This window comes from Lissotriton helveticus, chromosome 1_1, assembly GCF_964261635.1.
Source record: "Lissotriton helveticus chromosome 1_1, aLisHel1.1, whole genome shotgun sequence".
Classification (NCBI taxonomy): domain Eukaryota; kingdom Metazoa; phylum Chordata; class Amphibia; order Caudata; family Salamandridae; genus Lissotriton; species Lissotriton helveticus.
In genome coordinates, this window is record NC_136057.1 from 1,457,779,814 (window position 1) to 1,457,792,694 (window position 12,881).

The 12,881-nt window shown below is 50.1% G+C and overlaps 1 protein-coding gene across 2 annotated transcripts in view; it reads right to left on the reverse strand.

The window, feature by feature from the left end:
- Window positions 1-10,563: 10,563 nt before the first annotated feature.
- The window catches only part of NR4A1 (nuclear receptor subfamily 4 group A member 1), a 105,788-nt gene continuing 103,470 nt past the window's right edge, over window positions 10,564-12,881 (reverse strand). For both annotated transcript variants that reach the window (XM_078686018.1, XM_078686011.1), the window contains exon 7: window positions 10,564-11,477. In XM_078686018.1, coding sequence (XP_078542144.1) covers window positions 11,221-11,477 — 257 coding nt within the window. In that variant the 3' untranslated portion in view covers window positions 10,564-11,220. The remainder of the gene's footprint in view (window positions 11,478-12,881) is intronic.

Below are 12,881 nucleotides of genomic sequence, written 5' to 3' on the forward strand. Positions count from 1 at the left end.
CCAGGAGGCGTTGTCGGCGACCAGGATGGAGGTGCGAGCTGTCCCACGAAGGATGAAGTCGTTGGCGTCGAAGTTACCCAGGATTGGGCAACAAGCCTTGGCTAATTCAAGCCCACGCGGTGGACTCAAAATGGCGTCTTGAGTGGACCAGGAGGGTCCAGGGTGCTCCTCTTCTGGAAGGGAGCAAGGGCCAGTCTGGAGCAACCAGACCAGCAACAGAAATGTCGTCGGGCGTCGTCAGGAAGGCCACAAGCCAACGGGCTAGTAGCCAAACAACGCGGTGAGCAGCAGAAGGCAGAAGGGCCCCACGCCGATCGTGGAGATGCTGGGGGGCTGCTCTTCGGTGCTGGAGCTGCTCAGGGTGGGGGCTTCTCGGACCCCAAAGCACTCACCAGGAAATTACTCGGTGGGCTTGCTGTGCAGAAGTCGTGCAGTCTTGGCGATGGCCGGTCCCTCGAGGTCTCGTCGCACCCACGGTTCTCAGCTGTGCTGTAGAGGTGGGTAGAGGTCAGAGGTGCCAGGGAAGCCGGGTCTCGTCGAGCTGGGCAGTCGGATTCCGGAGGAAGGACGTGCAGCAGACCGCAGTGTTCTTAGATGGTGCCCGCGGATGCAGGGTGACTACTCCTTAGCCACAAGGGAGAATCTTGAGGAAGAAATCGTGAAGTCCTTTCGTGGAAAGTGGTATCTTGATTCCAAAGATGATCTGATTTGGAAGGGGGCCAGTCTCTACCTTTATCCTGTAAAAAGGGGCTGGCACGCGACTAAGTCCTGCCCTATGGGTGGGACTAGGAGGGGGGTGGTTACACCCACTTCCTTGGCGGGCTTTTCCCCAGCACAGGGTCTGGAGTGACCCTGGAACTGGTTCCAGCCAGCCTATGCACAGTGAGCACCGGGGTGCCACGTGCAGTCACCTTCCTCTAAAGCCCTGCCTACCTACAATACACAAAACCCTGTCTGGGACGGTGCTGGCACCGCCCCTGGCAGGAAACCCTTTGTCCTTATCTCCTGCTCTGGGAGGACTCCCAGCAGCAGGAGGGCAGACTTGTGTCTCGGTGGCAGCATCCATTTTGTGGATGCTAAGGCTCTGTCTGACTTTTAACCGGGTTATAGGTTACAGGCATGTCGTGTCCCTCTAGAAGGGTGGAATGCTAACCCCGTCGCCAGAATTGGCGAGGGGTTAGTATTCCAATTCGTATGACACCTTACTCGACATGTTTTGATAAAGCGATACCAGAGTTGGCACATAACCGCGAGGATTATAATGCACTTAAGAGTATATGGTATGCGATATCATGGACACGGCTAAGGGATGGATCCCGAAAGCCGCAGACAGGCTCAGCTCATGCCAGAGCACCATCTCACACGATTCCAAGCACTCTGCCTTCAGGATGGTTAAGGCCTGCTATAGGAGTGACTGATAGGAGATCTGTGCGTCCATTTTTAGGGTTAGATATAGGTATACTATATCTAAAGCAAAGGGTGAGTACACCACCTTGCCCCAGCTGTCGTGCAGCCAGTTGTGTCAGTTTTAGTTAGTCAATCCAGGGGTGGCACAATACATGCTTCAGCCCCTGGGAGACTTCTGGGTGCACCTCAGCCCTGGGTACAGGGACTTGGAGAGGGCCCAGTGCCAATTCAGTACCTGGGTACAATTTGGATAGAGAGAACAGCTAGGCTGTGGGTCTGATTAGCAGGCCCACAGCCAGGGAAAGTCGTAAACCAGTGCAGCAAAAAGCAAAAATCTGGGTGATCATAGGATTGCAGACCCTACTCTCCTACATCCGTCATACCGCCCCAACAGGGCCGTGGCACTCGCAGTCTTCATGGAAGTCGCCGATGTCCCACAAACCTTCCTCCCAGGAGAATCCAGCCATCTAGATTCCTTATCTGGTGGGACTGTCGATGACGGAGTGGTGGCGTGCTGCTTCCGAGTCGCCGTCACTATCACAGAGTCTGGAGGGGGTTCCACCCTTAGAAAAGCCGGATCTGAGTCGGGAGCCCGGTATTTCTTCTGCAGTCTCGAGGGGACCGCCTTAGTCACCGCCGGGGTGAGAAAAAGGTCCATGGCTGGCTCCACCAGGCCCGGTACCAGTGGTAGTAAGGGCCAGATGTTTCTGGTGAAGCGTCTCGAATATCACCGATGTCTTGGGCGTGGGCACGGTCAATGAAATGCCCAACTTCGCTGCACCTCGCAAAAGGACACCAGATCGTCAACCGGTGACACCCTTGTCCCCGGTGACTCCGACAACGTCGGAGAATAGTCCCTGGTACCCGAGGACCTCGTCTGTGAGCGAGACCTGCGCCTCCTGTGACGTCGTCTCGACCATGTGGATGACCTGTTGCGCGATCGTTCCCTTCTCCTGGAGCGAGATCGCGATCGTCCAGTGCATGGGCGCTCCGCAGGCCTCTGTGGAGGCGACTTCCTTGGCCTATCCTGGGGGAGAGGTTTTGGAGTCCCCTTAGGCGGCATAGGTAGAGGAGGCAGAGACACCGACCTCGGAGGAGGAAAAGGCATCTCCGACCGAGGAGCAGGCCCACGTGGCAGAAGTGGTGGTGGTGGCTGCCCTGCGGGAGGAAGTGGCGGAAGAGGAGGATTGATGGGAGGATCCTCTCGAGGCAAAGGAGGAGGAGGGGTCTTAGGCCGAGGTGATGTATAAACCACCGAGTACACCGAGCCCGGTGACTTTTCGGGGGAGGGGACTGCGACTCAGCCCCTCCAGTAGGTGACCGCCGTCTCCGGCGTCCTCCACCCGACCCAGCGTGACTTCTGGCGTCAGAAATCCTTCTACGCCGCTTAGGAGAGCTGGAAAGCCTTGAAGACGCCGACCTCTTTCTTCTCGACGTCGAGCGTCGCTTTTTCGGTGTCGAACGTCGCCTCCGCGACTCCGGCGTCGACCGCTTCTTCCTCGACGCCGAACGTCGCTTCCGCGACGTCAAGCGCATCTTCCTCGACGCCGACCTTCGCTTCCGCGACGTCGAACGTGCAGTCCTCGACGATGAGCGTCGATGCCTCCTTGGCGCCGACCGTTTGCCCGAGGTCCTCGACGTCGAGGAGCCCCTCGATGCCGACCGATCACTCGACAGCGACCGGCGGTGTCGCTTCGACGGCGAGCGCCGGTGCCTGTCAGTCCTTCTTCGACGTCGATGTCTCGACGCGGACGTCGTCGACGACGACGAAGACGCCGTCGACGGTGACTTTGACGGCGGCCTACCCAGGCCTTTCGACGGCGACTTCTCACGCCGTCTCGACCCGGAGCCCCGGGGAGATGGGGAACACACCGTCGTCATCCCTCTCGACTACGTCGTCGAAGCAATCGACGGAGACCGGGACCGTTTACTGGGTTTCCTGCCTCTAGGGAGCCCCCCAGAGGCCTCAGCAGAGGGAGTCTTCCCAGCCTGCCCAGACCCACCTGCAGCGTCTCTCCTCTAGGCCTTGGAGCCTAATCTTCAGCCTGTCCCTCAGGGTCCTTGATGAAAAGGTCTGACAGATGTCACATTCTTCAGGGACATGTGCTTCAGGGAGACAGAGGATACAGACATCGTGTGGATCAGTCTTGGCCTTCTTCCTTCCACATGCTGGGCACTTGTCTAATAGAGCAGGCATTTTAGAGCCCTAAAAAGCCTGAACAAACATACAGGAGTGAAGGGAAACACCAAGTACACAAACTGAAACACTTTTAAGCAAAAATGTGCACAAAATTTCAATAAACCCTTGAAAAAGGAGAGCTCAATGCACCAGGGTCCTGTTAGCAGGAGCCGGAAAAAAGAACTGAAAGTAAAAGGGACCTGCGGTGCATTCTGGGATACTGGGAGAAGTTCTGTAAAGTTCTCTTAAAGGCACAGTATCCTATTTAAGCCACATAATGGCAGCCTATGGGGCTTGTCTGTCCATGACTTCCTCTCTATCATTCCAGAGGCTTTTCCTGGTAGTGGCAAGTTTTTCTGTAGAAGAAACTGGGCAGGCTGTGCTGTTTGTGTGGTTGTATTTGGTGGAATTTCTAGTTGAAGTACTGGACAGTGTAGCCTGTGGTAATAGGCTGCATTATTTGTCTTTGAATTCTCTATTAAGTGTCTTTGCAGTTCTGCATTTTTTGACAACTTAAGAGATTATTTTTGATTGCCGGGGTCCACGCACATGAGCGGGACTATTCACTAGATTATGACTATACACAGAGATCCCCTACTACAGAAAGCAAAAGACCAGAAGTCTTCTCAAGGTCCCCAAAAAGCTTCTAATGGTGGGGGTTCCCAACAATCTAAAAAGAAAGAAGGCCCAAAGAAACCCTGGTGCAAACTATGCAAGAGTAATACTCATTGGACCAGTGATTGTACCAAAAAGGAGGCAGCTCCAACCACCATTGCCCCTAAGGCAACTGTTCCCCCTAGTTCAGCTCCAAGTGGTGGTTCTCAACAGAAGGGTGTAGTAGGGTTAACCCTGGGAACTGAGATGGATTCTGGCCTAGTCAGAATACCAACTCAAGCTGTTTTGATATGTGATGGGGACATAATCATGTCCTCTACTGCGAGTCCCAATAACTTGGGCAAGTACAAACTCCTTTAATTAATGATAAAGTGGCTCAGGCCTACAGGGACACATGTTCTAGTGTCACAATGGGGACACCCAGCTTTGTGAACCCTGGACAGATCATACTAGGTGAAAACTACCTAGTGACCAATGCTAGCAATGTCTTTACCACTCACATGGCAGTTGTTAATTTCTCCTGGGGAGGGGTAACTGGCCTCAAGAAGGTTGTGGTTAGCTCAGACCTCCCTGTAGAATGTTTGCTTGGCAATGACCTAGAGACTTCAGCGTGGTCTGAAGTGGAGTATAGGACCCATACAGAAATGTTAGGAATCTCCGCACATGTCCTTGCTGTGACTAGGTCACAGGTCAAAAATTGCAACACTGAACAGGCACTGGATTCTGGAATAATGGACCGGTTGCCTACCAGGAGGAGAAGCAGTATGGTTAAGGCAGTGCCTTCCCCCCTGCCTCAGGAAGAGGATCAGCCTTCTGATGAAGCTGATTGTGAGACCCAGGAAGGAACTGTCCTAGAAGAGCTTGAGTCTGATCAGGTTGAGTTTCGTGGGACAGGGGGACCTTCCAGGGCAGATCTGAGGCAGGCGCAGTTGGACTGCCCTTCTCTTGAACCCCTCAGACAGCAAGCTGCTGCTGAGGCTGCAAGAAATGCTAGTGGGACCCATAACACTTATTGGGATGAAGGGCTACTGTATTCAGAGGCTTGAGACCCCAAGCCTGGAGCTTCCAGGAGGTTGGTCAGACCTTTGGCATTCAGGGGCTTCCTTTTACCACTAGCCCATGATATTCCCCTTGCATGACATCTTGGCCAGAACAAGACTTGGGGCAGACATGTCCCTCACTTTCACTGGCCTCACATGTCAGAAGACACCAAGAAGTTATGTCGCTCCTGTGTCACCTGCCATGCCAGTGGCAAATCAGGTGGCACCACAAAGGCCCCCCTTATACCACTACCTGTGGTGGGGGTTCCCTTTGAACATGTAGGGATTGACATTGTTGGACCAATGGATCCCCAAACAGCCTCTGGGCACAGATGTATTCTGGTGGTAGTGGATCATGCCACCAGATACCCAGACGCCATTCCCCTTAGGACCACAACAGCACCTGTTGTGGCAAGAGCCTTCCTGGGAGTTTTTTCAAGAGTGGATTTCCCTAAGGAGGTTGTCTCAGACAGAGGTGCAAACTGCATGTCTGGATACCTGACTGCAATGTGGAAGGAGTGTGGAGTGAACTACAAGTTCACCACACCCTATCACCCACAATGCAATGGTCTAGTTGAGAGATTCAACAAGACCTTAAAGGGCATGATTAAGGGTCTCCCTGAAAAGCTCAGGCGGAGATGGGACATGCTGCTGCCCTGCCTTTTGTTACCTTATAGAGAAATCCCACAGAGGGGGGTTGGCGACAGCCCTTTTGAACTTTTGTTTTTGACATCCTGTAAGAAGACCTCTTTGTCTGGTGAAGGAAGGATGGGAGTTACCACTCAAACTTCCCAAACAAAACATTGTGGACTATGTACCTGGTCTCCGCTCCCGAATGGCAGAGTACATGAAAAAGGCATCCAAAAACCTTGAGGCAAGTCAGGAATTGCAAACGGCCTGGCATGACCAAAAGGCTGTGCTGACTGTTTACCAGCCAGGACAGAAAGTGTGGGTGTTTTAGCCTGTGGCCCCAGCAGCTCTCCAAGACAAGTGGAATGGACCCCACACTATTGTTGATCAAAAGGGAGAAGTCACCTATTTGGTTGACCTTAGAACTCCCAGGAGCCCCCACATGGAGCTTCTTGTCAACAGACTGAAACCATATGTTGACAGGGCAGACATGGGCTTGCTCATAGCTGATGAAGGTCAGGAGGAAGAGAGTGACCCTCTCCCACACCTGCTCTCTCAGAACCCTGATGATGGTTCAGTTGATGGTGTAGCCTTGGCAGGCAGGCAGCCTCACTGACCAACAGCAGCAGGACTGCAGACAAGTTCTGCAGGCCTACAGACATATGTTTTCTCTGACTCCAAGTCAGACTACCTGGTGCACTCATGAAGTGGACACTGGGGACAGGTCGGCTTGTTAAAAGTAAGATTTACAGGCAACCTCATCACGTCAGGGACTGTATCAGTACAGATGTCCAAAAGATGTTGGAATTGGGAGTCATTGAACCCTCAGAGAGCCCTTGGGCCAGTCCAGTATTCCTTGTGCCTAAACCTCACACCCAAGATGGTAAGAGAGAGATGAGGTTTTGCGTGGATTACAGAGGTCTCAATGCTGTCACCAGGACAGATACCCATCCAATACCCAGGGCAGATGAGCTCATAGACAGATTGGCATCTGCCAAGTTTTTGAGCACATTTGACCTGACAGCTGGCTACTGGCAGATCAGACTAGCTGATGATGCAAAGCCAAAGACAGTATTTTCAACCCCTGGTGGACATTATCAATTTGTGGTAATGCCCTTTGGTCTTAAAAATGCACCTGCCACATTTCAAAGGTTGGTGAACCAAGTCCTCTCAGGCCTGGATGACTACTGTGCAGCTTATCTAGATGATATTGCTGTGTTTAGCTCCACCTGGGAAGATCACCTGATCCACCTGAAAAATGTTTTGGAGGCCCTGCAAAAGGCATGCCTAACTATCAAGGCTACCAAGTGCCAGATAGGGGGGCAGAGTCAGGTTGTATACCTGGGCCACCTTGTAGGTGGAGGCCAGGTTCAACCATTGCAGAGCAAGATCCAGACCATAATGGACTGGACTGCTCCAACCACCCAGACTCTGGTCAGAGCTTTCTTGGTCCTGACTGGGTATTACAGGAAATTTGTCAAAGTGTATGGTTCCATAGTGACACCCCTTAATGACTTAACTTCCAAGAAAATGTCTAAGAAAGTTCAGCTGTCAAAAGGCATTTGAAGACCTGAAGCAGGCCATGTGCACTGCACCAATTCCGCAAAGTCAGACTACTCCAAAGAATTCATTGTTCAAACAGATGCTTCTGAGTTGGGGGTAGGGGCTGTGCTATCACAATTGATGGTCAAGACAAGCCAGTAGCTTTTATTAACAGAAGGCTGACCCCTAGAGAGAAATGTTGGTCAGCTATTAAGAGGGAGGCCTTTGCTGTGGTTTGGGCACTGAAGAAGCTAAGGCCATACTTGTTTGGTACTCACTTCAAGGTTCAGACAGACCATAAGCCCCTCTTGTGGCTAAAACAGATGAAGGGCGAAAACCCCAAATTGCTCAGATGGTCCATTTCCCTACAGGGTAGGGACTTTACAGTGGAACATAGACCTGGGAGTAATCATGCCAATGCAGATGGACTCTCCAGATAGTTCCACTTAGAACATGAAGACTCAACTGGTCAAGGCTAGTTTAATGTCCCTGCGTTTGAAGGGGGGGGTGTAGGAGAGTAGGGTCTGCTTCCTATGGTTCCCCCACTTTTTGCTGGGATTCTCTGGTTTATCTACTTTAGTGTGGCTGTGGACCTGCTAATCAGGCCCACAGCACAGCTGTTCTCTCTCTAAATTGATACCATGTACTTTAGGTACATACCAGATTGTACATGGGCTCACAAGGGTGACCCAGTAACCAATGTACCATAGGTACCCAGGGCATAGGTGCACCTTAGGCCTACCAGGGGCTGCAGCATGTATTGTGCCACCCCTGGTTTGCCTTCCAAACTGACACCACAGGTCTGTTCACACAGCCTGGGTAAGGTGGTGCAATCACCCCTTACTTAGATAAAGTATACCTATATCTATATATACATATAGACACATATACACCTATAAGTCACTCCTATGGCAGGCCTTGACAATCCTGGAGGCAGAGTGATTGGTTTTATGTGAGAGGGTGCCCTAGCATGAGCAGAGCTGAGCCCCTCTGCAGCTTTCGGAACCATCTCCTTATAGCTGTTCTATGATATAGCCATACCATATACTCTTCAGTGCATTATAATCCTCGTGGTTAATGCTAACTCTGGTTTGGCTTTATCAAAACATGTTGTGTAAGGTGTCAAACACTTTGGAATACTACCCCCCTGTCAGTGTCTGGACAAAGGGAAAGGGAAGACGAAACCTGACACGAAAAGACACCTATGCACCCGGCTTCCCTGGGTGAGGTAACTAACACTAGTACTCCGGTGGTCCCGTGGGTCTTGACTCTCGAAGTGTCCTAGTTTAAAGGGGTTCCATCGTAGTCCATCCGGAAGTGTCCTTAAATTGTATATTTGTAACTTCTACGTTTCCCATAGAAAGTCAATGGTAACCCGTGGCTGTGTTTAGACACTGCATGCGTCACTCGTGGGCCTCCTACTTCCTAAACTTTGGTTGTTTAGAGTAGCCCCAGCGATTTCACAGGCCCCAGGCCTGCTTTCTAATTCTCTCGTGGCTCTTATACCACTATTTTAGTACCATATTTTCCGGCGTATAAGACGACTGGGCATATAAGACGACCCCCCCTACTTTTCTTGTTAAAATATAGGGTTTGGGCTATACTCGCCGTATAAGACTACCCTTCTTCCAACGCACACCAAATACGGTATTATTTACCGGTATTTAATTTACAGTATGCGTTTTTATATAGCGCAGACTTTACCCGAAGGTGTCCGAGCCTTTAATCAGAGTGACATTGATCAGTGCGGCAGCGCCTGTTATCAGAGTGCACCCGCACGGGCCTGGCAGCGGCCGATCTGCTCGTCCCCCAACCAGGGAGCCAAGACTCCAGTGCCTGCTCTGCCGTGCTCCACTTCGCAGCCAAAGCCATCCAGGAGGGGCCGCCAGCCCCCGCCAACCTTTTACTGTGTTTGCCCAGGACTATGGGCCATGCATAACTTTGCTTCTGCGATTCACAGCAGTAATTGCCAGTTTCCCCCACAGTCTCAGAAGCACCATGGGCGTCACTCAGCACACCAAACCCGCCTCATTTCCCTCACCGCTTATGGCGCAGCAGTCCAGAACACTGTAGTACCTTCTGCAGGGGCCGCCTTCAGTAGCAACTGACCCCTGCCATCTATCTATGGGCGCAGCTCCTCACAACGCATGAGACGACACCCGGCGTATAAGACGACACTCTACTTTCGAGAAGATTTTCATGGGTTAAAAAGTAGTCTTATACACCGGAAAATATGGTATATGGTTTGTGAGGCCCCTAGGGCATAACTTATACTGTGCAACTTATCGTATATTAACTAAATGACTTGTATTGTATTTTATTTTTACCTCTGACCTCAAAGAGTGCAGAGGGGTTGTGTTTAGAATAAATACATATATATTTGATATATACCTTGTGTGGTGTCCTTTCATTTGGTACTCAAGGGATTATAATTGGTAAAACAACTTGCTTAATACGCTCTCTGAAGTCTTAGCCTGATGACTGCTGGCCCATGCTACCACTAGGATAGCTTTCTATAAGGTTGACTTTACAACCACCATCAATAAGAGTCAATTAGACTGGTGCAAGGTGCCCACTAGAACTAGTGGACATCATATGCCAGGCTAACTTCTCACAGTGATAGCTACTGTGTAATCAGTATATCTGTCTGTCTGTATGGCAATGTACCACAATGTTATACAACGTGTTATAATGGGCAACATGTTGTACACAATGTTTGGTCAAGACATGCATACTAACAACCTACATCCAGTGTTGACTATTCAATCTCACTAACCCATGAAAGTCAGGAACCCAAAGGCAGAAACTTGTTTATGCAATGGAGTACAGAAGTCTGTTTTGATGGCCCTGGGACATGGTGGTAGGCAACAGTAACCACTCATTACTGCCTATTGCTATCGAATGTCCCTGTAACCCATGAAAACCTTTACAGCCATTAGAGTGCTTCTGATTCGGTGTCCCGCTAGACTATCGGAGTGATCTTCCTTCAAAAACAAGTTCAGTAGCTGGAGCATAACAACTGTATTCATTTAAAGCAACAACTTCTACATTTCCCTAGCAACTCTTAGCATCTACACCCGGGGCTGCCCATTTTAGCCATAAGAGAGAACATGGCATGCCCTGGGCAATGATGCAGTGCAACATGAGAGCAACAGTATATTTTTTATTCAATATATTAAATATATAATAATCAGAAAAATGTCACGTACTTTAAATCCAGAAAAATACACATATAAACGTCAGACGTGGGTTTGCATTACTCCAAATTACTATGTATATGTATAAATGTACATAAAGGCCAAATGGTGGCAAGGCTTCAGTAACGAGGCCTCTCCATGTCGGCACCTTGCTTCTTAGCTCACTGGCTTCGTCATTTGCGTGCCTCTCTTATTTACAGTCTCTATTTACAAGATTTTACAAAACGGCCACAGTAGACCAGGGTCCGTGCTTATAGAGAGCTTTGTCTACTAGTCCAGCGCAGTTTCTCCCCAGGTCCTCCATATATAAATGTCAATGTGCATACTGCACCAGGGAGCAAGGGAACATGGGAAAGTGCTGTAATGCCTCCATGAGCTGTACAAAGCCACTGGAGCTTGGTAAATGAAGGATATTCTGGACTGGAGTCTCTTAAGAAGGCACATATCAGCTTCTCCGAAGCATAAGTGAAGAGTCCACAGAGAGGCGAACTGTGCCAGCAGCTTCCGAAGTTGCCCAAGTCTCTGGTGGCTAGCGAGTCCACGCGAGCTCATTCAGTGTCCAGGATTGTGCGTGCAGTGCAATGGGCTGACCGCCCTTTGGTAAAGTGCTTTAGAAAGGCAGTGTGTCCATGAATATTTTATCTACAATGGGAGGGGGTGGCACCAGATCCTCCAGCTTCAGGTAGAAGATGCGCTGCAGACCCTGTGTGCAGAGGGTGCGCAGTTCCGGTAGCTTGCCTAGCAGCTTGGACAAGCAGTTGGGCCGTCCTTGCTCACTCACGGTGGTCGTGGCATGCTCCTTCAGGCAACTGATGATCTTGCTTTGGAGGTCTTCCACTTTCTTGGGCTCCCTCAGTCCATGTCGATCTAAAAAGGAAGCAAAAGAGAATCCATTTAAAAAATGCATTAAAATGGTCCAGGCACTCAATGGCGGTCATTAGTTGCTGTTGTTTGGGTACACCTTGCATCACAAAATGGCAGCACGGGGTTAAAGATTACAAGCCGAGTATCAAAGACAATAACGGATGATCGGGTGCTATTGGGAAGCTTGGAGTCAAAGAAACAAGCATCCAAGACGGCGGCCAAGTTATTGCTACATAGACATGAGCTACTGAAAGGCAAAAATGTATGCTAAGTGAATCATCCAGATTCAGGAAATAACTAGAAAACCCTTGTCCACGCTTCTTGTATCTTCTGTTATCTACAGTACTAAAGCAAGTGAATAATTCAGCAAATGAACCTGTAGCTGCAACATCCATAGTTTCTGCAACGGAAGATACAATACCACAACTTCAACTACACTGGTGAAAGCCACACAGTCCGCACCCACAGCCTATGCATCTGCAATATCGAGGTACGGCAATGTGTGCGACTGAACTTGCAGCTTCCACAAATGCACCATTAACTACTGCAAATGCAGTGAGAACGCTTGTTAAAACTATTTAAGCCACACCAACCGCACATACAAGTTTACCTCAACTAACTATCCAACAATAAAACTATGGGCTCCTTAGGACAATCCCCTTCAGGTAAACGGGTCATTAGTACTGGGGGGGAATGCTCCATTTGGGATAGCTCAAATGTTTGATACACCCCTCTGGACAAAAGGAAGAGTGAGCCAGGGGGAGAGGTGAGCCTTCCAGTGATAGGTGCTGTTAAAGGGTGGTAGAGGACACATTTTATCTTAGTGTATATGAAAATGAAGCAGACAAGGAAATCACAGCAGTGTGCACTTGAATCTACACCACAGTTTTCATGTCAGCCTCAGCTCTATATGTCTCAAAGTGCAGAAGCTGTACAATGTGTAAGGGCATCAGCTGCACACACTGCCGTAGACAGCACCTACAAGAGCAAGTCAAAAATGTGTTTAACAATCTCGTTGAAAAATCTAAAAATATTTATATTCTGAAAGCACAAACTCTGCTCGGATAGGCAGCACCCGGGAGGGAGGGCATCTCTTCTCTCTCTCTCACACAGCATAGGGCCACAAGGCACAGCCCACTTCTGCAGAGGTGAGGGATGAGAAGTATAATTCCCATCCTTACTCATCAGTCAGTAGTTGGAAAGCATAGCTAGCACCCCACTGCCACCTCCCCACAGATAAGAGGCGGGTGGTACAACCCCCTTAATCACTTCCATCCCTGTGCAGCACGGTGCCAGAAGGGAAAGGCGCTTTGGTACCTGGCAAGGGTGGCTCAGTCCCTGTGCCACCCCATATAATAAAGGGCCAGGAGAAAAGGCACTACCTACGCTCGTGGTCAGGAGAGGGCA